The sequence below is a fragment of the Rhinopithecus roxellana genome, chromosome 8 (assembly GCF_007565055.1).
Source record: "Rhinopithecus roxellana isolate Shanxi Qingling chromosome 8, ASM756505v1, whole genome shotgun sequence".
Classification (NCBI taxonomy): domain Eukaryota; kingdom Metazoa; phylum Chordata; class Mammalia; order Primates; family Cercopithecidae; genus Rhinopithecus; species Rhinopithecus roxellana.
Genome location: NC_044556.1, coordinates 61,488,130 through 61,515,278, shown reverse-complemented (window position 1 = coordinate 61,515,278; position 27,149 = coordinate 61,488,130). Strand labels below are relative to the sequence as shown.

At 34.5% G+C, this 27,149-nt stretch overlaps 1 protein-coding gene across 1 annotated transcript in view; it reads right to left on the bottom strand.

The window, feature by feature from the left end:
* The window catches only part of KCNT2 (potassium sodium-activated channel subfamily T member 2), a 405,225-nt gene that overhangs the window by 72,578 nt on the left and 305,498 nt on the right, over positions 1-27,149 (bottom strand). The window contains exons 22-23 of the mRNA XM_030937154.1: positions 19,307-19,418; positions 118-219 (exon numbers count right to left, since the gene is read on the bottom strand). Coding sequence (XP_030793014.1) covers positions 118-219; positions 19,307-19,418 — 214 coding nt within the window. The remainder of the gene's footprint in view (positions 1-117; positions 220-19,306; positions 19,419-27,149) is intronic.

Below are 27,149 nucleotides of genomic sequence, written 5' to 3'. Positions count from 1 at the left end.
CCAATTTTAAGTTAATAGCTGCATGTGAAACACTAGAAGTACTATTCATTTAAATAAAATCTAAATAAAACAGAAAACAACCACCATTTTAAAGAGAAAAAAAGAAATATTGTATACCTGATATAGCAGAGTGTCCAACATACTGATGCTAAACACCCTCCCAGCAGCAAAAGGCAGTCGAAACATAAAGGCTAAGTTAGAGCCTCTCTCCCGTTCTTTCTGTTCAGAAATTTGAGATAGAAAAATTTGTGAGCATTCCATATTTCATTCATTTCTGCCTCAGTAAATTGTGTTGACATATGTAAAAAAAAACTTATCATATGGTTCTTGGCTATAAATGTGTCATTACTTCACTGATAATTATATTTTTCAAATTGCCCTTTTATTTTCACAACCACATTTTCTCAGTTAAAACACCCAATAGTGAAGAAGGGTTAATATTTTTTGTGCATTAAGCACGTATTTACTCTTCACACAAGAAGAGACATCGTAATGGAAACAAATAAAAATCATTGAATCAAAAAAAAAAAAAAAAAAAAAAAACCTAAGGTCACACAATGTACCATAACACTGCAAAGACCTGCTTTTAAATATTCTCATGGGTGAAAACAAAAAAATAGGGAGACAGGCACCTGTTATGGTTTGAATGTTTGTGTCCCCTCAAAATTCATACATTGAAATTCCAATCCCCAAGGTAATAGTATTAGGAAGTGAAGCCTTTGGGAGTTGATTAGGTCATGGAGGTGGAACCCTCATGAATGCAATTAATGCCCTTTTAAAAAAGAGAAACTCTTTGCCCCTTCTACCATGTGCCATCTATGAACTAGGAAATGGGCTCTCACCAGACACCAAATCTCCCAGCACCTTGAATGTGGAATCCCCAGCCTCCAGACTGAGAAATAAACATCTGGAGTCTATAAGCCACCCAGTCTACAGTACTCTGTTCTAGGAGCCCTAACAGACTAAAACAGGCTTTGTACATCCAGGAGTCTCTAGCTGTTCATCATCTTAGTTTCATTTCTCCACCTAACTGATAAATTGCATTTGCTATATCAGTTTGCAATCAATCTTCTGTATATCATACACACACACACACACACACACACACACACACACACACACATCTAAATTGTTTATGTATTTTTGAAGGCTTATGAGTTGGGGGGTGTTATGATGTATGATGGTTTCTTTTTAAAAATTCTGTTGCAATTTTTTTCCTTCAATAAATGAAGGTATGAGAGCAAATGTCAAATCTGTTTAAGTTTTGAAGAGTTTCTTGAGAATGTAAGTTAAGCTTCTATTTAACAAATGGCAACCTAAAAAATTCTAGTTTCTTTTGTTGACAAATTCCCTTTACTAGGAATACTTACACAGCTGAGAAAATAAGAAATCAACCTTCACTTCTTGAGGCAACAGAAGCAAGCTCCTGTTTCTAATGTAACAAATTTGTGAGTTCTCATGGAAGGGAAGCCTTCCATCTCACATGCATCTATAGTGCCTATCTAGTTGAGATGACTATCGCTATAAAAGCATCTTCACTTGAGATATAGGGAGAAGGTAAGGCAAAGGATAGGAAAGTGGTTCCACATTTTTGTCTATGTTTATGAAATCATAATATATTCTCTGATTTACAAACCTAGGTGTTAAGAGTGCTTAACTTGAACAGCTCATGTGAGTGGCTTGGAGATAACTGGAATTAGCTGTTCTTATTGTGAGATAGGTAGGTTTTCCTGTGAATTTGAGGGCAAATCTAGTTCTCGATGTGTAAGAAGTATCCTGGAGAAAACCAAGCCATGATATGTTAAACCCAGGTTAAAGGGAGTAGCCAGAATAAAGTGCTGGAACCCCTGAGAATATGATGCTATGTTTACTCTTCAAAACAAGCAAGCAAACAAACAAACATTCCTTGGTTCAATTACATTACCATTTCACACACTATATTTTCAAATACAGAACAGTTTTGTAACCTACAGTGCTTATCCTGTGGGAAATGAACTCTTCCCATCTCCACACATCTGAATCCTATTGATATCACCTTAAACAGCAACGCTAATTAAAATTAGTTCCATTCACTATTAAAGGCCCCAAACACCAATGTATTCATTTGTGCATTAAAGTAGTCACTTAATAAATATGTGTTGAGAACGTACTTTGTGTAGGGCATCAATCATCCTCAGTGCTAGGAATACAGAGCTCCTATATAGAACTAAAAGAATCTTACCAGTTAATAGAAGTATTATATGTTGAATATGGGCCAGGAGCTAGTTAAACAAACGGAGATATTTTTCTTGTCTGCAAGAACTTACACTGCTGTGAATGGTGCCAATAGCAAAATAGGCAAAAATACTTGGGTGAATATATGTAATAATTAGGCAGTAGTATATACTTAGGAAGGATACCTAGCTTATTATTTGGTAGAAAAGCCAGAGAGCTGAATTAGAGGGATGTCTAAGTTGAGACCTAAAACTGAGTAGAAATTAGCCAGTAAATTTGGGAAGAGTGAGTGATAAGCAGAAAGCTATAAGCAGAATGCCCAGCATGTTCTAATGGAAGTAAAAAAAAAAAAAGCTTGAGAGACTTCAGGAACTACAAACAATCCAATATGAATATACCATAGAGTTTAAGTGTATGGGTTGAATGGAGAGGTCAGAAATGAGACTGGAGCTATAACTTTGGACTAGGTCTTAAAGTACCAGGATATGTTTTAGAATAGTGGGGATGCAATTAAGAATTATACTCAAAAATAATGATATAAATTGAGACTGTCTAAGAAATAACAAAACACATGGTTACCCTACTTTGAAACCATGTTAAGTGTTTTGAATTTCATCTTAAGGGCAGTGGGGAAAAACTAAATGTTTTTAAGAGGAGAAGTGACCTGATCATGTTTTTAGGATGCTCACTTTGATGACAATATGGAAAACGGCTTGTGAATGAGGAGGTGGCATGGGAAAACTGAGCAAGATAAACTACAGTGTTAAGACAGCAATGCTAGTGAAAGATGAATGTACATTCTACTGTGATATTTGCAGAAACAGGTCTTACTCAGAATGCATTTAGACATTAAATTTTAAGAGGATATGATGATTGAATTCGGAACTAAAGTAGAGAGAAAATGAGGATGATACACAGGTCTCTAGATAATGAGGCAGATGATGGCAACTTCTGTAAAATAGAAAGTGTGGAGGAAGATCAGATCACAAGTTGATTTGGACTTGGGTTTTGACGCCAGTGGACAAGTCTACCTGCCAAAAATATCGATCATACAGGCAATATAACATACAATCGTTTGGAGCTTGGATTCTGAAAATACATACAATAGTTTCAGTCAAGTGTTTCTGCCTACTAGTTGTATGATCTTTTGCAAGTTACTTAAGCTTTCTGTTGCTCAGTTTTATAACGGTGCATTGGGAGTCATACTGACATCTACATCCCACTGTGATTACAAAAAATAAACATAATAAAACCTCTAAAAGTACTGTATATAGTAAGCACTTTAAAAGCTATTTTTTATCAGTTGTTTGAATATGCTAAATGATATATTACCTAAAGAACTTTGTATTTTTTATTCTTCCTATAATGCTAATTCCCAGGTTTTTACTGGACGAGGCTGGTGTTATCATTATAGCTCAAATATTACTTCCCCAAAGAGGTGTTTCCTTATCACCTTATTTAAAACATGTCTTTCTGCAGTTACTCTTGAATATAACTTGTTATTACTTTCATAGCTTTTTTGAAACCTATTACATCTTGTTTATGTTTTTAATTTATTAATAATCTATCTCAGCTAGATCCCATGTATCAAGAGGGCAGACACCTTGAGTTTGCTTTCTGTTACTTATACAATGCCTAAAACAATGTCTGGCACACAGTTAGTGACATTTGATTGGAAAAATAAATAATTTTTTTCTACTTATGTTAGCAGCCTACATCAAGAGACAATTTATTGTATAATTTAATGCTTAGAACATTCACATACTGGAAGCAAGAAACAAACATTTGAGGTTCACTCAATACCTCTCTCTTCTCACTTTGGTTCTTTAACGGAGGTTTGAGAATATAAAGAATGTAATGTTCACAATATGCAAAGCTTTTTTACTTTACTGTGTTCAGTTACTGGATTTTACAAAATGCTTCTGCTATTGTGGCTAGTATAAACATACACTATGATTCCTTTTTGTTAAACTTACCATATTTCTTTCCTAGTAGAATTCTGAATTCAATTGAAGTTTTACTGATGATATTTTTTCCTAACAAATATTTATATAAATATCTAAAAGAATTCCAGTGACATTTAAATCAATAAATATTTCAGACACTTTTAAATGTTTGGTCTTACCTACTCTTCCATTTGTTTTATTATCATGAACATGTGCCTTTCTTGGAAGAAGAAATATGTTTCTGGCAGAAATTTTGTTTCCTTTCATCTGTGTCCATCAATACCATATGGAATGAGATGATAAAATTATTGGATTTAACAGAACAGTGTGGTAGGTAAAAAATTCAAGAATTTTATTGGCACAAATTACTGGTTTCCATCTCCTACTTTCTCAATTATAATTCTTTTACATTCCTTCATTCTTTCCTCTGGACTCAATCATAATGTAATTCCTAAATCTAGTGGTTTTTGTCAGCATTCATCCTGCTTGAACTTTCTTACAGTGTTTGACAAACTGCATTCTAATTCTGGAGCTTTGTCTTTTCACATCACTCTATCTCAGTTTCCAGAATACTCTTGGACCTCTCGCTCATTTTCTCTGATTTGTCTTCTTTCTAGACTCTCCTTTATGAACCTCAGGATAAAGTCCTTAGTTAAACTCACTTTCCTTGTGGCTCTTTTTACCTTCCTTGTGGCTCTCTAAGCCTTGTATTTCTTAAGGCTTTACAATTATACATTTATGTGTACAACCTTTGAATATATCTGTGTATGCATATATATGTGTGTGTGTGTGTATGTATATGTATAGGGGTGTGTGTGTGTGTATATATATATATTTCATCCTGTTCCTGAGCTTCATTTGTATATCACCACTTTTTTTTGTACTTATGTACTATAATTTTAATATATTTAAATAAATATATCATCTATCTCACTAAGGTCAATTATTTCCCAGAATTCTCTCTTTAGTTTTAATCAGTATATTCACCCTGACAGTCCTAGACCAGGCCTTTATTATCTCATGCCTGATTTATTGAAATAACTTACTCTTTCCCTTTTCCCCATAATGTCTCTTTTCAGATAAACATAAAAATTTCACATCAATTTCATAAAAGTATAGGTCTGACGATGTCACCTCCTCCATGTCCTCATTTAAAAACTTACCATGACTCCACATTCACTGCATCAAAAACTCCAAAGACTCAGTATTCAGGGCATTCTAAGGTTTAGCTCCCAAACGGCTTTCCAGGATAACTTTTCAGTACTTCCCAGCACAGACTATCAGTCAGATGATTGACTAGTTAAATACTGAAAATGTCTTCCTCATATTTGGGTTCCAACTCACTGTGGGTAACAATCTCATATAAGAGATATCAAAATAATCTCTGTAGGTCAAAACTCTGTTTCAAAACCATCTCTGCAGGTCCTCTTCATCCTTCAAAATACGTATCATGCTACCCACCCTATGAAATCCTTTCATACAAACACAGTGATGCTGCCCTTCTGCTTGTGAGAATCACTTTGCATGTATGATTTCCTGTCCTTTTGTTATTAACTTTCATTACAGAGAAAAAAAAGAAGATTTTTATGACACTATTTTCAAAACCTTAAAAAAGTAAGGTTCCAAGCATCTGATTCCATCCTGATAAGAATACATTACACAATTATTTTCTCTTTTAGTTCTGGACAATGATGAATTTGGATTAATTTTATGAATTGCACTTTATCATGCTGACTTTACATATGAAAAATAAGAATTTGGGATGATTAATACTTAGTCTTTCCTATCCAGTTAGATTTTTGTGACACTATCATTAACTTACCTCTCTGTGTCTCAAAAAAACAACATATGGCTAGAAGTTACGAACTGGCAGCAATTAGTCCAAATCTCAACTACAGAGGAGTTTCATTTGGACTGGCTAAATTTATTGAAGTTTAGTAAGTTCCAACATTTAACATTTAATATAAAAATCTGCATTTCTGACTTATTTTAAATTAGGAGAATCAGATATCATAAATCATGGCAGTAACTGGCCAGAATTTTTCACTTCACTAGTTTCCATTCATTACTTCCATTAAAAGGCTCTTATTTTACACTTTGGAAGATAAAATATTTAGAAATGAGGCTAGAGATTTACTAACTCAAATCCTGCTTAAAAGTACTTGGGTGAATAGTAATTATATCAGAAAATAACATAGCAAGTAATTTAAATATATACTTTAAATGTGTCTTAAAAAATAGAACATTTCTAATTGACTACAAAATATTCCATGGCTTAGGAGACAATTCTAAGTAATACAACCAACAAATGTTTCTCAATTTACTTTTATGAATCAGGCACTGAACTAGGTTCTTAGCATACAAAAATAATTAACAAAACTTTCTGGTTTTACAGGGATATATACTTTTACTGAGGACACACTTAAAAACCAAATATTGCAAGGTCATGTATAAAAAGCACTTGACAAAATTCAACTTCCTTTTATGATGGAAAACTCTCAATAAATAAGGCATAGAAGAAATGTACCCCAACATAATATAGGCCATGTATAAAAAGTTCACATCTAACATTACACTCAGTGGTAGAAAGTGAAAAGCTTTTCTTCTAAGATCAGGGGCAAGCCAACGTTGCCCATTCAAACAACTTTTGCTCAACACAGTATTAGAAGTTCTGGCCAGAGCAATTAGACAAGAAAAAGAAGTAAAAGGCATCTAAATAGAAAAGGAAGAAGTAAAATTGTCTCTGCCAATGTCATGAACTTATAATATATGAAAACTTTACTCCACCAAAAAGCTGTTAGAAGTGATAAACAAATTCAGCAAATGTGCAGGGTACAAAATCAACACATAAAAGTCAACAGTGTTTCTTTACCCTAAAAACAAATGACCTGAAAAAATAATTAATGAATCAGTCCCATTCACAATAGCATAAAAAAAAAAAGTACTTAGGAATAAATGTAATCAAGGAGGTAAAAGATCTTTATACTGTAAATTATTAAACACTAATAAAAGAAATTATGGAAGACACAAATAAATCTAAAGTGATATTGTAGTCACACACTGGAAGAAACAATATCGTTAAAATATCCATAAATCAACGTCATTTTTCACAGAATTTAGATAAAACAGTCCTAAAATTTGAATCGAATCACAAAAGACCTCAAACAGCCAAAGCAATATTGAGAGAAAAAAACGAAACAAAACAAAAAACAAAGCTGGAGACATCACAGTATCTGACTTCAAAATCTATTACAAAGCTATAGTAATCCAACTAGAACGGAACTGGCATAAAAGCAGACAGGAAGATTGACCAATAGAACAGGATAAAGAGCCCAGAAATAAACCCATGAATTAATGGTCAATTGATTTTTTTTAACAAAGATGCCAAGACAACACCATGGAGAAAAGATCATCTCTTCACTAAACTGTGCTGGGAAAACTGGATATCCGCAAGCAAAGGCATGAAATTGGACCCTTATCTCATGCTATATACAAAGATCAACTCAAAGACTTAAATGTAAGGCCAGAAATTGTCAAACTATTAGAAGAAAACACAGACGAAGTGTTCCATAACATTGCTCTGGGCAATAATTTATTGTCTAGCAACCCAAAAGCACACAGGCAGCAAGAACATATACAAACACTTGGGATTATATCAAACTAAAAGGCTTCTGCACAATCAAAAAAAAATTTAATGGAATGAACAGACATCCTATAGAGTAGGAGAAAATATCTGCAAATAATACATTTGATAAGGGGCTAATATCCAAAATATGTAAGGTCTCAAACAACTCAACAGCAATAAAACAAATAACCGAGTCACAAAAAAGACAAAGGACCTACAGAGACACTTCTCAAAAGGACGTAAACAACCAGCCAACACGTAAGGGAAAAGCTGATCAACATCACTGATCATCAGGGAAATGCAAATTAAAACTACAATAAGATATCACCTCATACCTGTTAGAATGGCTACTATCAAAAAGACAAAATGTAAGTGTCAGCCAGTGGAGTGGAGCAAAGAGAACGTTTTGCACTGTTGGTGGGAATGTAAATTAAGGCAGCCATTATGTTTTGCTTTTTGTTTTTTGAGACCGAATCTCGCTCTGTCGCCAGGCTAGAGTGCAGTGGCGCGATCTCAGCTCATTGCAACCGCCGACTCCCTGGTTCAAGCGATTCTCCTGTCTCAGCCTCCGGAGTAGCTGGGATTACAGGCACACGCTGCCACACCCAGATAATTTTTGTATTTTCAGTAGAGACAGGGTTTCAACATGTTGGCCAGGATGTCTTGATCTCCTGACCTCGTGATCCGCCTGCCTCGGCCTCTCAAAAGTGCTGGGATTACAGGCTTAAGCTACTGTGCCCTGCCAAGACAGCCATTATGAAAAATAGTATGGAGTTTCCTCAGAAAACTAAAAAGAGACATGCAGTACAGTAATCTCACTTCTGGGTATATATTCAAATAAATTGAAAAAGTATGTTGAAGAGATGTCTGCACTCCTATGTTCATGGCAGCCTTATTCACAATGGCTAAGATATGGAAGCAATCTAGTGTTCATCATCAGATTAATGGATAAAGAAAATGTGGTATATATACACAGTGGAATACTATTTTGCCTAAAAAAAGAAAATAATTATGTCATAAAGTTGAATTCATAGTAGAGAGTAGAATGATGGTTACCAGAGACTGGTGGAAGGGCATAAGGGGATGTGGATCAAAAGAGTGCAATGTTTCAGTTAAGAGGAAAAAGGTTAGTGATCTATTGCAAAAAAAAAATGCTAACTTCAATAAATAATAATGTATTGTATATTCTAAAATGGCTTAAAGAGTTGATTTTAAATCTTTTCACTACAAAAGTAGTAACTATGTGAGGTCCTGGATTTGTTAATTAGTTTAATCTAATCATGCCATGTTGTAAATATATATATGTGTGTGTGTGTGTGTGTGTGTGTGTATGTGTATATATAAATGTCACACTGTACCCAATTAATAATTATTTGTCAATTAAAAATAAAAATATAAATATAAAATAAAAATATAAAATAAAAGAACAAAACATTGGTACTTTTTAAAATGATAATTTGGAGAAGTTAAAACCAGTGTTCTTTCTTGTGCTTTTATAAACTATAAAACAAGCTATATGTACCTATAATACTTAAAAGCACAAATAAAGGTAAGTTCTGTATGATTTATTGTTGTTCAAAAATTGTAACTCTTAAGATACAACTGTAAATCTAAAAATAACAAAAACAGGCAAAGTCAACAGTAATATTCATAATAAGGGAAAAACTGAAAACCAAAAATAAAAAAAATTGTTAAATGCAAGGAAAGAGATGGAGAATTCGAACCACTCAAAATGTCTACAGAAACACTTGGCAATCCCCATTGGGTAAAATTTTGGAACAGAAAAGGTTAGAAAATAGTCTTCATATAAGAATTAAGCAGGATATTCCACTCCTTTTAACTAGAGCATAAGTGCAAAAGCTACATTTCGAGTAAGGCAAAAACATTTAAAAAGAATATTTTTATTGAGCATAAAAACTGTCATTCAAGAGATGAGCGTTAAGTTAGGAAGTCTTTTTTTGTTTTGAGCATAAAAATCATAATTCAAGAGATCAGTTTTAAGTTAGGGAGGCTATAAATTTAACGATAATATTTAAATATCTGAGTCCTTAGAAAGTAAACAAAGGATGCATACATCTTTTGTGTACGTTTTATGACATGGAGGGCTGTCAATGTAAATTATATCATGACTTTGAAAGATTAACAGGAGTGCATATGAATGACCCATTGCTGAGTCTAGACTATTTTGTTGTTTTGATATACCAAAACTGTTCCATATGTTACACTTCTAATATATTACTTAAATCAGTTATAATCACATGAGCACATGATGACTTGTTATAATCACAGGAGCACATGATGAATAGCATTCAGTAATGGGTCCCACAGATCAAAATCATTTTCAAACTAAAGAATGAAATTATATATAAATATACTATTATCTGTTTGATGTATTAAAGTTAAACTGTCCTAAGTTTAATTTTATGATTTGATAACTTTATGATTTGACAGTTTGAAGCCCCAAGAATTAAGTTTAAAAATATTACATAAATAAATAAGAAAATACGATAGCTATAGAAATTATAAAAAATGAAATAATAGTCAAAGATGCCAAGAACAAACTTTTTTCCAAAAAGAGTTAACAGTAATTTAAATATGTCCATATTCAATTAAACTGAGTTTGATTATGATAATGAATATATTACAAATATGAATAAGTATATGGAGACTATAATTTTAGATTCCTAATATATTACTGGAAGGAATTTGGAAGGACTTTAAATACAAATAATACAAATTCTACACCTTGTGGAGAAATTTATGCACCGAAAATAGTAAACTAATTATTTGAACATTTTCTGAGCCTGTATCCAATTAGTTCAAGCTAAATATAATGACAGCATTCAGCACAGAATCTGTCAAGTAATTCTTCTACAGGTTATAGCAACAAGAAAGATATTTAAAATAAACTCAAAACAAGTGTTCATTTTCCCAGTATAATAAATCTGGTACTCTGTTGGTTTTAATGTTTTGAAATGTTCTTTTATTCAACTTGGTCTGTGAAGTCAAGGGTTCCTGCTGCAGTTCTCCGTACATTCAAATGGAAGGCTGAAAAATGTACTGTACTTTCTTTGACTGTGAATTCAAAAATGAGTAGTGCCTTGCAGACCAGCAAAACAGAATCAAATAGTGATGGACATACTTCTTAATGTAGAGGGAGAAGTAATAAGTAGGAAAATCGTTGATTTAATGTCTTTGTCTAATGTGATACTATTTTAACATCTCGAAAAGAAAGCACACCCAAAAGTAATCTTTGTCATCCTAGATGATACTTTCTTTTTTGTGACTTACAAGCATTTTTGTTTCTTTCATTTATCAAGAAGTTAAATAAATTCTGCAATCTCTCTCTCTCTCTGTAGATGTGTTTGTGTGTGTATGTGTGTGTATAAGTTTATGAAAAGACAATTGTTGGACTTCCTAAGAATAATAAAGTTAACTACTGTATTATGTTATTTATTTCATAAAATAATTAACTTTGTAAGATTACCACATTCAAATAATTTATTAACTTAGCTACATAAATTCATTATTTTTCTGCATTTAATATTTTGATTTTAATGGTTTTAACAATTTGCTGTACATTTTCCTCTTCACAATAGACACATATACAGAAGCCGTGTGGCATTCTTCCATTGGGAGCTAATTTCATTGAATTTGAAGTGAATGTCCTCCCTGGCTATGCACTGCACTGTCTTCGTGGTATAATGTGAAGACTTTAGGCTTATTATACAAAATCACAATCCTATAAATATTATTAATAGACACATTTGTCCATTAAAATTGTTATCCATATAAACTGTACTTATAACTTTTCTAGAATAGGTAGGGCAATGTTTTTCCTCATTTAAAGAAACAGAGATTGATTAGTATTCTTTTCAAATTCTTTTTGGGTGAATATAGAGACAAGGTAAATATTTTCTTAAAAACAAGATAAGAATCTTTCTTAATGAATCAAACTCAGTGTTAGCAGGTAGCAGCAAACTCCCACTCAGCTGTTTCAGAATCTAGATTATGAATAAAATGTAACTTAAGTTGTCTGGACAGAACAACTTAGTAAGACGATGTGCTTTTGTTTGTTTTCATATATTTGTGTCACCCATCATATTATAAATTCGATGTGGTTTCTTCAATGTTGCAATGCCTAGCTGTTCAGCAAGGCATTTGGCTCATAGTATGTGCTCAGGAAATATTTATTCACTTGAGTTTAAATTGAGAATGTGTAAATTTTACCTTCTTGCTATTTTATAGTGAAAATATATTGAAAAAAAATGACATTTTTATCGTATTTCTCCCAGAAGATATCTCCAATCACTGGTAGAAATTCTTATCATTTTGTTCTACCACTGACTACAAAAATAATATATAACTTACTGCATTCTGACACCAATTCTCTGGTATCAAGCGTGCATCCTACAATTGAGTTCTATTGTGACACTAACTACCCGGAGTTGGCAAAGACTCCACAAGTTAAGGTGCTCAGTCCCAGAAGACTGTGCCCAATTTAAACCATAAGGCCTAGGTGCCCTCAAGCCAACTGTATTCCTGCTCAGCCAGTTACATATATAGGGCTTCCCCAAAACCCTCAGATTCAATAATCAGCTGAAATAAATCACAGAGCAACAAAAGCACTATACATATGATTTGAAGAATACAAATGAATAGTAGATGAAAAAGTATGTGGTGGAAAGTCTTAAAGGGTCTCCCAAACACAGGAACTTCCATGACTGTGATGTTGGGGTGCCCCATTCTCTCAGGATGTCAACATGCTCACCAACCGGGAAGCAATCCAAGCCTCATTTTTCAGTTTTTATTCAGGCTTCGTTATGTAGGGAAGATTAACTACATCTTTAGTCATGTGATGAAACTCAGCCCCTAGCCCTTCTCCCCTCCCTAGAGTTGAGGGTAAAGGCTAAAAGTTTCAACCTTTTAATCAGAGCTTCCTTTTTCTGGTGCCCACCCCAGCTTATAGAGGTGCCCTTCCATAAGTCCCTTTGTTGCCATAGCATCTAGTATGGTTGAAAAGTATGAATAACAAAAAAACACTCCTATCACACAGAAAATTACAAGGAGTTTTGAAGGTCTGAGTCAGAAACCAGGGACAAAGACCAAGTATTTATTTTTATTATACCACCTAGTCATCTCAGATTTTCATTATTTTGCTTCTTACATCGGGTGTAATTATCACATGATTGTATATTGTGATTATGATCATCATTTGGGAATGGTGATCACTCAAAAGCAAATATAAAGAAAGCAGTCTTGAAGCAAATTGTGCACAAATACACACACTAATAATAGGCTTTGTGAAATACATCAAAACAAGAGAAAAGAAATAAGCCTTTGGAAGAAAATGAGACAAAAATTTCCCTTTCATTCTATTGCTGTTTTCTTCTTTTCCATTTCTTTTTCTCCTTGCCTTCTCCATCTCTTTGTAGCTCTTCTACTGTTGCCTGTTACACTTGTTACACCTACTTTGTTGGGAGAAGCGTCAATGACATTCAAACACGGAAAGCATCACTGAGAAAATTGTAGTGGTGATGTGAATATCCAAGACAAGGATAACATAAAAAAAATCAGCAAAAAAGTGGACAAACAATAAAAGAAAGGTCAGATGAAAAAGAAAATGGGCACAAATACTATTACCAAGATGGCAGAATAGAAGGTAACCTGCTCATTTCTCCCCAAAACAACAAAACACTCAACATTACTAATCATGAGGGAAATGTAAATCAAGGCCACAGTGAGACATCATCTCACCCCAGTTAGAATGCCTATTATCAAAATATCAAAAAGACAAAACATAACAAGTGTTGGCAAGGATGCAGAGAAATGGGAACGCTTATGATTGCTGGTTATAAGAATGCAGAGTAGTACACCAATTATGGACAGCAATATGAAGATTCTTCAAAAAAGTAATAGAACTGCCACATGATCCAGCAATCCCACTGCTGGGTATACATCCAAAAGAAAGAAAATTAGCATTTCGGAGAGGTATCTACAATTCCATGTTTATAACAGCATCATTTAGAACAGCCAAGATATGGAATTAACCTAAGTGTTTATCAACAGATGACTGGCTAAAGAAAACGTGATATGTATACACAACAGAATATTATGGATCTGCAAAAATAATAAGATCGTGTTATTTGCAGCAACGTGGATCGTTTCTCTTAACATAATAGTCATTATGTTAAGAAAAATAAGTCAGGCACAGAAAGACAAATATAGTCTGAAAAACCTTTAGTCTTTGTAAGTTTTCATAGGCATGAAAATCTTCAAACTTTCTCAAACTTCCATAAGCAAGTAGTAGACTACAAAAATTACATAGGCTGCAAGGAGTGCATATTTCTGAAGTCACATAGGTAACGATGGCTTGAGAAGAGGCTTGAGTGGATACACAAGGACCACAGAAGACAGTGGAAAAGGGAGTTCCTCAAGATAGCAAGGAATAATCAATGAACTGCACAATACTTTTTCATATTGTTGTTATGAACTAGTTATCCTTCCACGTTTTTAGCTCTTTCCATTTCTCATTGAAAGACGGTGTTGTGGTGATGGGATTCAGGACATGCTACTCCAAAATATGTCAGCTTGACATGTGAGAAAACAGCAGCAGCAGGATGGACTCTTAACCTTCTCTCACCCCTCCTTCCCTGAAGTAGGCCATAAAACTTAGCTGACCTTCCACTGAAAGTAAGTCATCAGATCCTCATTCCAGAGGGTTCCCCCTCTACTCAGAGGAGGGCAAGGTCCTCATATCTGAAGACAAAGAGATGCCAAGAAGATCTGAAAAATAGGCCTTGCTAAGTCACCTCCCTAATTTATTACCATGATACCCACTTTGTCCAATCATAATGCTGTACAACTGTCCACGCCTAGGCATATAAATACACAGATTTCCCTGTTTCTTTTAGTCTTTGTTTCTGAAGACATCTGTCACATATTATTATGTTCAATAAATGTGTTATATTTCACTCTTGTTAATCTGATTTTTGTTATAGGAGCCTCTGCCCCTATAATAATGAGTGAGAAATTTTTTCTCCCTATTGGAGCTCAGAAACTAATACCCCAAAATATAGTGCCTTGACATGCTGAACAGAATAAGAAGTCTCTCAAGATCTCTCTGACTCCCCACCACCCTACAACCTCCTCTCAATCCTTTCTGTCCCAAAGCACAGGATGAAGTTGTTCTCTGAAGTTCCCTTATTGGCCTAAAGTCTGGACCTGCCAAAGAAGAAAACAATTACTCTGGTCTCTTCCTTGAGTTTTCATTAACTGAACTCACATCATAGGAAGCAAGACTGAAGTCTGTCAACACATCTGAACAGACTTTTGTCACAAACCATTGTCTGCTCTGTGGGCCCAACAGATTTTGTCCCAGGCCATATTATATGTTCCTCAAGTCTACTGAATTTCCCTGAAGATCATTTACTATGTGTCCCCCCCAAATCATTCATACCTCTCATCTCCCTTTCTTCTAGGAAAAAAGTATATAATCATGTGCACCCCATTGCATGGTGGGGCAATTACTTGGTGATTCTCCCGCATGTGTGCTAATAAATTTGCATGCTGCTTCTGCTATTAATCTGCCTTTTGTGAGTTTCAGCAAACCTTTGGAGGGCAAAGGGATAATTTTATCTTCACCCCTATATCCCCTTACAGTGGACATTCTTCATTACATAGTTACGTTCAGTAAATCTTTACAGAATATTATTTCTGATACCAATGGAAACCATATATTAATATTTATTAGAATGCAAGATTTACAAGGAAAACATCAAAGCTTAATCATCACAAAAGTAAAGTAATTGGGAATAATACAGTTTAACATTCCACACCTATCCCTATAAATCCTACCACTTCTTAAACATGAATGAAGACCACTTAGTAGCAAAAAAAGTCTGTCAGCAGCCAAGTTGTTGTTTATTTCTGATTTATTTATTTATTTATTTATTTATTTAGAGACAGAGTCTCTCTCTGTCACCCAGGCTGGAGTGTAATAGCTCAATCTTGGGTCACTAAAACCTCTGCCTCCTGGGTTCAAGCGATTCTCATGCCTCAGCCTCCTGAGTAGCTGGGACTACAGGTGCACACCACCACGCCTGGCTAATTTTTCTATTATTAGTGGAGGCAGGATTTCACCATGTTGGCCATGCTGGTCTCGAACTCCTGACCTCAAGTCATCCACCTGCTTTGACCTCCCAAAGTGCTGAGATTACAGGTGTGAGTCACCACACCCAGCCGGGATATAAAATCTTAATTGTGTTTCTAAAGGTGAAGGTGTCACCTGTGAAGGTGCAAGGGCATCTACTTACAGATAGATGGAAACAATATTCATAATTGTTTGGAAGAATAAAAATCCATGTATCCCTTAGCCAACAGTAACTATAGAAAAAGCTACTGATTATTTAAATATTGGAAATAGAGATCAGTTTTCTAATCCTAAAAATCTTCTTGCACCCAGAATACAAATATGGAAAGATAAGTAAATACTGTGTTAGCTGTCGTACCAGTAAATATTCATGATTAAATAAATAAATAAAAACACTTGATTGGAAGATTTACCATATCATTCATGGAACATTGTTTGATAGGGCTGCCATAATAAAGTAATATCACCTGGGCATTTTAAACAGTATAAATTTATTGTCTTATAGTCGTGGAGGCAAGAAGTCTGAAATAAAGATGTTGTCAAGATTGGTTTCTTCTGAGGACTGTAAATGAAAGATCTATTCCAGGCCCTTCTCCTTGGCTTATGGAGGACTGTCTTCTGTTCCCCTTCACATTGCCTTCCTTTAATGTGTGTCTGTCTCTGTATCTAAATTCGTACTTTTAATAAAACTGTCAGTGAGCCACAAATTAGAAACCACCCTATAGTTTCCTTTGAAATTGACTGCCTTTCTCTAAAGACCATGTCTGTAAGAGTTAGGACCTCAGGACAACTTTTTTTTTTTTTTTTTTTTTTTTTTGGATGGGCATGAGATTCAACCCACGAGAATATAAAAGACTAAAAAGTTTCTACATTTAAAAATTTTTAAGTTTCTAAAATCCTAACTTTAACATAATGTGGTAACAAGTGGATCAAAGAATTTTCCATGGCTTTATAACATTCAAACTACTGATTTCAATCCCACTTCCTCTAGTCTTTCTATCTTTGAATACTTTGGAAATATGTTGATGTGTTGAGTTTCTTTTTTCTTCGTGGGAAAAATCTAAAAGATATAAGAGCAAATACAAATCTCAAAAAAAAAAAAAAGAAAAATTACCCTGATGACCAAAGTCCCTTCCCTTTTCCTTGGAGCATTTTCTTTAGAAAACTTGTAATTGTAAATCCTTTCCCTGTCAAAAACTTGTAACTGAAAATCCTTTCTCTGTCAGTGAGATGGATGCAAATCTCTGAAAAGTTAAATAAACCTGTAGTCAGTTTTGCATTCCAGGAATGTTTTTCTTGTGGGACTTGGGGGTATCTTTTTGAAATGTGAACATTAAGGAGGAAGGCAACTTGTGTCTCTCTCTTTGGGAGTTTAGCCTAGATACCTGGGTCTAAATTGTAGTTTCTTGTTTGCTGAGAAGATATCAAGTTTTATTTTTCCTTTGGATAAAGAGATGTATGTAGCTGACTGGCATATATATCTCATAGTTTTCTTCTTTTCCCCTAATGCAATAAGCACACAACCATGTCAACACAAATGCTAACAAATACTGAAAATATCTTCCACAATTATGACCTTGCTATATCAACTGACTCATCAACAATCTGAATACACAGAATAAAATGTTTATTAGCGACAATATCAACAAATACAAAATCTATCGTGAAGATTTTAGTGCCATTTATTTGAGTACTAATTATATGTCAAATGCAGGGTGAAGTGTTTTGCATAGATTACGTGCTGTAATCTTTATAATGACCCTACTATTTAAAATAGTTCCTACCACTATTTTCCGTATAAGAATCCCAAGGCTATGAAATAATTTATCTAGTTTCCATTCCTCAAAAGTAGTGGCGAGTTGGACCAATCTGACTCCAGAGCCTGGCTTCTTCAGCACGAGGTGATTCTACCTCATTTATCATGAAGGAGGCTGTACTACATCATGCCAGCACGGATTCCTGCTGGATTTCTGATTATTTGGTTTGCTTTTGAGTCTGAGTCAATTTAGCCCTGCTTGCCATCTTTTTTTATGTTGCTAAAGTGATGTGGCATAGTGGAAATTCTCTGTCCTGAATATTAATAGCCTTACATTTCCCTTACTGAATTGGACTGGTAGCTGTATAATCTTGGGAGAGGTATCTATCTAGCCTCAAACTGAGTTCCACATCTGGAAGCAGGGCACAACATTTTCCCTATGGCCATGAAAACGCAGGGTAAGGCTCTATAAACATGACATGTATGACTAGTTTTGGATAAATCAGTAGATAAGGGTACAGATACCACCTTACTCAACAATATGTTTCCCAGGAATAGGACAGCGTCTGGTCTGTCATAACAGAAATAACTAACCAAAAAAATATAAGGCATCATTTTCTCTACTCTTACATTGTTATAAGAAATGAAAGCAGCCTATATTTAACTATTCATTTATTTTTAGAAGCAGGATCTCACTCTGCCACCCAGGCTGGCGTGCACTGCCATGATCGTAGCTCACTGCAGCGTTGAACTTTTGGGCTCAAGGGATCCTCCTGTCTCAGCTTCCCAAATCACTCTGATTATAGGCACGAGCCACTACACCCAGGTTAACACATTTTACATGTATAAGACTGGGTCTTTTTTTTTTTCTTTCACATCTAGTTCTCTCAGTACACTACAATTTAGTAGTAAGTAAAAATTGAGTGCGAAAACCATCTACACCCACACTCAGCCTGTATACTGAAAATGGAAACCAAATCTTTCTGACCATATAACATTACTTTGCAATTCCATTGTCTCTATTAGCATTATCAGGATCTCTTCCCAGTCCCGATCAAGTCTCTGTTTTGAAATATCATTAAATTAAATTCCAGTTCTCATTAAATTTTGACCTTGTTTTCTTCCCTCTGAGACCTTGCCAAACTTCTGTTGGGGAGGAAGTCTCCCCTACCTAGGTAAGCAATAAACTTAGCTTTACGTCAGGTTGCGTTGGTGACATCTGGGAAGCCAGCTTTTAACAAAGCCTATAGTTTTCTAAGACCTTAAGGATTTTTGGAAACTGCAAAGCCCTGTGTAAAGACAGATTTCATGACATAGCAAATAAGTGAGTATACACATTTCTGTTGCATTTAATTCTTTCACAAATCATGTGTTTAATACTTAATAATAATAGAACAAAATATCTCCATCATATTTACCTGTGATATAAATTGTTCAAATCTGTCCATTCACATTTTAAAAAAAATCGTAAACTAGAATTTCATCTCCCAAACAGAAATTCAAAACAGCATTTTATTTTTACTATCTCATGGCATTTGTATTTATATATTTACAGAGTTAATTTCTGAATAAAGATGGTTACATCTAATTTACTGGATAATGTGGGGTCTTACCTTTTCCAGTTTTGAAAGAGCAAGAGAATAACAGTCTTTGGCTCTGAATTGCATGAATCTCATGTTGGCTGGGTGAGTTAGCTCTGTGATAATACTGAGACTGGAAAACAACCTACATTTCAAAAGAACATTTGCATTACACTAACAATCCAATATGGTATTTTTTATAACAACATCTTTATGAGTGAGTGATTCTTAGCCTTAGGCATAAAACTATATCCAATTACAACAGCAGGGCAGTGCCACATAAAATCTTCTGTACAATGAAGGAAAAATGAAACAATATTTCCCAAAGAATATTTTAACGGACATTTTAGCACAATAAGAAAAATAAATTCAGTAATTAGGCTTTTATTAGATATTTTCTCTTTACAATTATGGAACAACATAGAAGAGAAACTCATAAAGGTGATTTAAGAAGTAACAAGGTTACTCTGAGGATGGTATTGAAACAGAAATGTGTAAAGATAAATAAGCTGATGGGCAAAAATTTCACATAATGAGCTTCTTGTCCATTATGTGAGCCCTTTCATGTCCTATGGCCCCTTATTCTCATAGCGTGTAGTTTTTAAATGTCAAATCTTGCTGCAACAAACTTCTGAGATGAGGAAATCATTTATATAAAATTTCATTGTAATGAATCAGGGCCAAAGCTAAAGCATTGATAGTGTTCCCCAAAAGTCTCCTGAGAATTTTTTTCACAGGTCCCATGGCTTCACATTAGCTTTCTGCGCATTTGACACTCTCTCAAATATATACCAAAACGAGCACACATACATACACGCTCACATAAGATTGATTCCCCGCAGAGAAAAGAGGCAGGATGATACCACAATAAATGCTTTTTATTTTTGCTGTTGTTCATGATCTGATCCTATCATGATCAGATGATCTGATATCTATGCATCCCTGTTAGTTTTCCTTGTTTAAATATTTTGATATTCTCCGTGGCAGCCACTTCTGTGATAATCAGCTTTGTTTTCCATATGATATGTCTTTAAACCAAGTTATGACCACTTACAATTCCCATCACTAGGCTGAACCATCCCTTGAACTCAGGGACTAGAACTGACTGCAAATATGCAGAATATAAACAGCCTGTTTGTGTGGCTCAGGAACAAACAACTCCTGCTGCTCTCAATTTATGAATATATGCTCATTCAGTCATGAGGGTGCTGTTACTTCCATGTGCCTGAGTGCTTGATGTGGTACATGCTTCTTTTAAGATGGGAGCCCCGTCCCTGAACCCTAGCGTTACAGATAAGTTTTTACCTTTCCTCAAGTCTAACTCCGGAAGGTTGATGGATGATTTGCCAGGACTGCCCCCTCCTGCTGGGGAGAGTGGGTCCACCCTACTGCTCTGCAGCCAGCAGGGCCTTTCTTAGCCTTCAGACCAGGCTTCTCTGATTATCTGCCTCTCAGGCGTGTTTCCACTGGGCTTTAGTCACCATTCTAGTTAAGACACTAACTCATCCTTAAGAAGAGTTTTTTTTTTTTTTTTTTCCCCCCTAGAGTTATCTGTGAAACTTAACATGCCCTCTTGGCCGTGAGCCCAAATGGACTAACATTGGGTCTTACATAATCAAGGCCCTTGAGAGCTAGGATATCTTTGGGTATTTTGTGAAATCTTTTAATAAAAGGAAGAAATATAGCCAGTATTATATAGGCTTAATCTTCATTTTGATAATAAATAGTGTTATAGTTCTTGATTTAGGTAAATTGTAATAATCGTTATTTAAATAATATAAGCAAAACAATAACCAGGATATAATTTCTTTTGTTGACTTCTAATGTTAAAAATACTGTAATTTTATTTGTGCAACTGATACCTTTTTCAATAGTTCTGTGACCTTAAATTCATTACAGAAACTCTAAATATCAGATTCTGCAAAGAAAGGATGTAGCAAAGCATGAAGCTACTGGCTACATACTAAACGCACTGTTTCTTAGTTAGAATGATTATTACTGTTAGTTTTTTTAAAATGTTCTCATGTTGCTATTTCTGCCTGAAATGCCATTTCTTTTCTGTTTCCTTTTCTCCTGAATCTCTATATTACGAAATCACAACCAATATTTAAAGTGGCTCTCAAATCCATCCATTCAAGATGAAACTTAAACTATTTTTAAGGTCAGAATCATCCCCTCCACTTTGGCTCCCCAGTGTTTGACTTATTGATGAAACTACCTGACGGCCTCTCTAGCTTCCTGGTTGGTTTTATTCATGCCTTAGTTATCTTAATAAATCGTCACACCAAGAAAGCAAGGTTTCCCTCTCAGTGCCTATGACCTTATATTCCTTTAATTAACAAAGCTTTGTGAAAGTAAACAATTTCTCAATTCATGTTTGTGCATTTGAGATGAAATCTTGATGAACAGGGCATGGAATTTAATTAGATGAGCTTACGGAGAAACACTATAGCATCCATATTTCACAGGACTTTCTTTCAGCAGCTCTATTCTCACTCAAAAGTCACCCATGATGGTACGTTCAATAAATAAAAGTTATTCTCCCAAAAACTCGTTAAAAATTAGAAAAGTGGCCTGATGGAAAAAAATGTCTATTGACTTTTGGCTGGCAAACTCCATCTGGTAGGCCTGGGAAATGCCACCAACTGCCAATTTTCATACCATCTGGGAGTTTCAAAGTATTTATTTAAGAAATATTTTAAAATAACAATGTCACTAAAGATATTCACCATATATGGTTGTCACAGACAAAATTCAATCATCTGGAGAAATAGAAACTAAAATGAAAAATAGGACAAAAATGAATCAATGAACACAAAGCCCTATAGACTCATGCAGACAATAAATCCCACATTTATGCACTAAACTTTAAAAAGAAAAATTAATGGATCTAAGGTTCTCCTCTTTGTCTTTTCCTTTTTTTTCTCTCTCTCTGATGGGATGATGTCCATAAAACAATAACTATAAAGTACTACTCTAAGAGTTGTCCATGTGTTAAATCATGTAATCTTCACATCAGGTAGGAACCCTCTTGTGTTTCTATCTGTATCCTCTCTTTCCCTAGGAAGAGCTGAGGGTGCATGTCTCAACCCTGACTCTATCTTTTCAGTGTCTTTAGATGCGTGCTGGTCTGTGCCAAGCTGTGAGGAGAGATAAGCCCTATAGGACAAGTCTTGTGGTTGTCCAGTATGGCTCCTGACCAAGGTTCTCAAGGGTGGATTTTAAAAGCCCACTTTTGCCTACACCAAAGTCACATCCTCTTGCCTAATATTTTTAACTCTATGTGCCTGACTTCTTTGGATCTCAATAGTTTCCAATTTGTGTTAGAAATCGAGAGGGTCACGTTACCTCTTCAAACTGCAAAAAACTACTCTATGATTTACCTCCAATTATTAGTTTATAGATGAGGAAACTGAGGCCCAAAGAGACAAAATACTATGTTCAAGGTAACATTCTAGTAGGTGGCAGGGCCTGAGTCACACCACAGCATTAGGTGCTGAAGCTTCCCCTCCCCATTATGATAAAGAGGAAGATAGACCAGTGTAAGGAAACACAGATGACCCAAATAAAATAAATTATTAACAATATCTAGCAATGGATTCGTGTTTCATATATTAAAAATCAACTCTTTTAAAAATACATTTTATAAATTACTTTTATTTAGACTTAATGAATAATTATCAACTTTTTACTCTCAGAAAGTTCTGGTCTCCAGGAGATAGATAAATACATAAAGTAAGATTCCTGACTTTAAACACTATAATATAATAGATGAAACAATAAAAATTCACACATTATAAGGATATATGTATTTTTTCTAGGGGTGATAAATTGTGGCTGACTCAACACTCCTAGATTAAGTAGCATTAAGACACTAGTGAATGAATAAATTATGAAGAACATTTAGGACAGTGTTGAGATATCAGGCTAGAGATAGAATTTATGAGGAAAATGTAGTTACAAACTAATGAAAATAGAGTTTAACTTTTGGAACATTTTTATTTCCCTTAAAAAATATGTATTTTATCTTTGATATAAATCAGTATTTTCACTTTGAATCAAGTTGTGGTTACCTGGATTCTTTTGTTTATTATCCTTTTATGACATATCTTATCAAATAGAAATATACACATATGTAGCTAAAAATATTTGGGGTCTTAATAAGAGTGAGTGAAAATACGATTGAGTGACCCAGTCACTGTATTTGAGTGACTTCTGGAGTTGAAATTAAATAGGACAACATAATTTATGTGATGTGCCTCCCATTTCTGTTCTACATAAATGAACATAGAACATTTATGTTATTTTGGACTGAGAAACTGAAAGTATTAGCTAAGCCTGCCACCTAGTGAAAAATCTAGAACTAATACTTATATAATGAAACAGTATGTTAATGCCCTTTATATCCATAGACTATTACTTGTATTCAGTTATAATATTTTATATTTACAAATTTGGTTGTCTAATAGATTTATTTAGGCTCCTTTGAAACACTAATAACGTAAACCTATTTCCGTGTCTTAATATGAGCTAAATACATTTTGCATGTAGAACATTTTAGAATTAAAATGAAATAATAAGTCTCTTTTCCCTGGGCACTAGGAACATAATAGAGCAACACTGTAATAAAAAAAAAAGATATAGTTTGTTCTATTTAAAACTTTTCTACAATTACTTCGTGTGCTGACTCAGTGATATAAATGTAATTGTGGAGATGTGTAAAATATCTATGGAAGAGTTCCCTCCCTGCATTAATTTATTCAATAAATATTTTTACTATCCAATATAAAGATGAAAAACATACCATATATTCTATTTCACAGGCTACTGGGGGAACTCTGAAACTAGCTATATTTGTATCATAAAGCAAAACACACAAATATAAGAACATTGGAAAATGTTTATGACATTTTATTCAAAACATTACATACTGAGCTATATGTTACACTACAAATTCTGATTGCCATGGTAGCTGGAAATAGTGTTTTTAAATAACAGGGGTATACATTAATAGGAGGTATACAGACACACTTAGATATACATAAAACACTAATTGGAATTTTTGGACTGCAATTGACTATCAACACTAAAACAATTATAAATGTATGTAATCTTTCATAAATAATTTAAAAATACTTCAGGAAGTCTGAGTTAGTAATAAATGACAGTATGATAAATATCAGGAATCCTCTGAATCCTCAAAAATCTGTATGTAATCTTTCATAAATAATTTAAAAATACTTCAGGAAGTCTGAGTTAGTAATAAATGACAGTATGATAAATATCAGGAATCCTCTGAATCCTCAAAAATCTTATCCATGTAAACCATCGCCAATCTAAACATTAAAAGTGGTTTTCACTATATAAAGGCATCACTCATATTTATACATGTTGAGTATTTTAAATTATTTACTTATACTTATGGTTATATTATTTTGAAATCTGTCATTTTCCATATGCAGGTACGTGTTGTTTCCTTAGTAAGATTATGACTACTTGTGCCAATCTAAAGACAATATTCTTTTCTTTTAAAAAACAAAAATAAATAAACAATGTTCATTGTTTGCCCTTCTATGCTCTTATAGTCATGGCAATGCAGAAGTCTCTTAACTGGTCTGCTCTTACCCACTCTTTCTTTTCCTGAAAGGATTCTCTACCTTGCACCTGTAGTTATCTTTTAAACTCCTCTATCCTTCAATGATTTTCTGTTATTCTTAAAATTCAGACCAACTTATGAACATACTTTACAAAGCCATGAAAATATGACTTCTAAATTCCATTTCAGCCTCCTCGCACCAATTTTCCCCTTGCTCTGCTCCAAGTCCTTGAATAGTCACTGTCAGGGTCTCAGAGCTTCATATATGCTGCCCCATATGGAATGTGCTCTCCCCATCCTTTTGCCCATTTAGTATCTCTTCACTTTTCAGGTAAAAGATTATCAATTCCTCAGGAAGACATTCTCTGACCCATGGGACCAGAGCAAATATTCTTGTTATCTGGGTCTATACACAATTCTAGATATTTTCTCCAATAATTGCCACAGTTATAATTCTCTAATTAAAAATTTAAATGACTGCCTTAATATCTTCCCTGTCAGACTATTAGCATTCTAAGGCCACCAGCTATGTCCACCTTGTTTATCACTGCCGCCACAGCATCCTGTCTAGTCCTGACACTTACTAGATATCCAATAAACCTAGGGGCCAAGCATGATATATTAACAAATCACAATTGCAGGCATGGCCACAGATCCTGTCCTACTACAGATCCTGTCCTACTATAGATCTAATGCAGGAGTTGCTCCATTCCAAACAGATGACAATCCATGACTGTTTCAATGTTTCCATTGACATTGCTCATTATCTTACAAGTGTGGTCAGCTAAAGTTTAGAAAACAACAGCAAAAACAGCAACCAAAAATCTTTGTATTAAAACAAAATCAACCCAAGGGAACTTCTCAACTAGGTCACACCTGGACTTTTACCATACAAATTCTCTACCCATTCTGCCCTAAACATTATTCTGTGTACTCTCCAAAGAGATTTTTTTTTTTTTTTCCCCTCAGCTCCTAGATAAAGTTCTCTTGTCTTTCTTGGCACTCTGGTCATAGGCCTGAATCCATCATTGTTTTTCTAGATGGGCTAGGATGAGACACTAAATTTCTCTAAATGTTTATTTCTTTCTCAGTAAAATGAAAGTAATGACAGATGCCAGTGACATGCCAAACAGCCACCAAGAAGGATATTTTGGTAGATCAATTTGACATAGACTTTTTACTGTGGTTTTTTCTAATCCAAAGCACATTTTCATTTGAGAGTTTAAACTTTGTTTAGATATTAGTACTTGTTCATACAAACATGAAAACATGCAATGTTTTCCAATTGTAATGATTGTCTTGCTATCTTTAGGAGGGTAAATTTCAATTTGAAATTGAGGACTTGCTTTTCTTTCACTTTTGAGGAGCTCTTTATACTGGGATGGCTTACTTGAGTGTCTTTTCTTAGATGTGTAAATAAAAATCCTTTTTTGGAGAGAGGTACAACAGGATCTAACCCCAGGAAGATCTTATCTCCTTATTGTCTTTTGTATGCAGAAATGGCAATGGCATCTGGGGAGGTAATGAGCCAATTGCTTAGGATTCAAGGAGTCTTTTCTGAGTAAAGGAGTAGAGATACACTACTCCTCTAGAGAACGTGGAACCTCTGGAGTAGAGGTAGTCCCAGAGAAAGTTTGCTGCTTTAAAAGCCTACTAAGAGCGCCCCCTCCCTGAGGAAAAAATAAATAAATTAATTTAAAAAAAAAGAAACAATAAAACTCATCATGAGAGAAAGAACAAATCAGGGTAAGTGATAAATAAAAGACTTTTCTAGGTCGTTCTAGCACTCTCATGATGTCTGAAATTTACTTTTCTAAACACTTCAAAATAAACAATGTGATAGATGGATGCATCGGTTTAAGTTAAACACCAGGTGCAGCTGGCATTCTATTTCATCATCTAAGGTGGCCAACTTTGGCTTTTAATCTGAATGTTCACACAACATTACTTCTGTTATCTGTGCTTCTATCAATGTCATAGGCCTTACCAATCAACGAATTAGAAATTAGCTCTCAATTGAGAGTATGAATGGTGTTCTCTAAGATATAAGGATTGGCTGAAATATTTTAAAGATACTATTCCCGCATGCATAATTAATGTATAAGAATTTAGTTCTCTTAGGGATGGGGCCCAAAGCTTTAATCCTAAATACTCTGATATCCAGCCATTGTGATTGGATTTCTAGTTGTTTGATGCTTACTGATGAGGGTAACTGGATCCTACCTCTGGAATGTTGTCATCTGCCTCTAAGGAATTTCATGCAAGGTGGTGGGTAGAGAA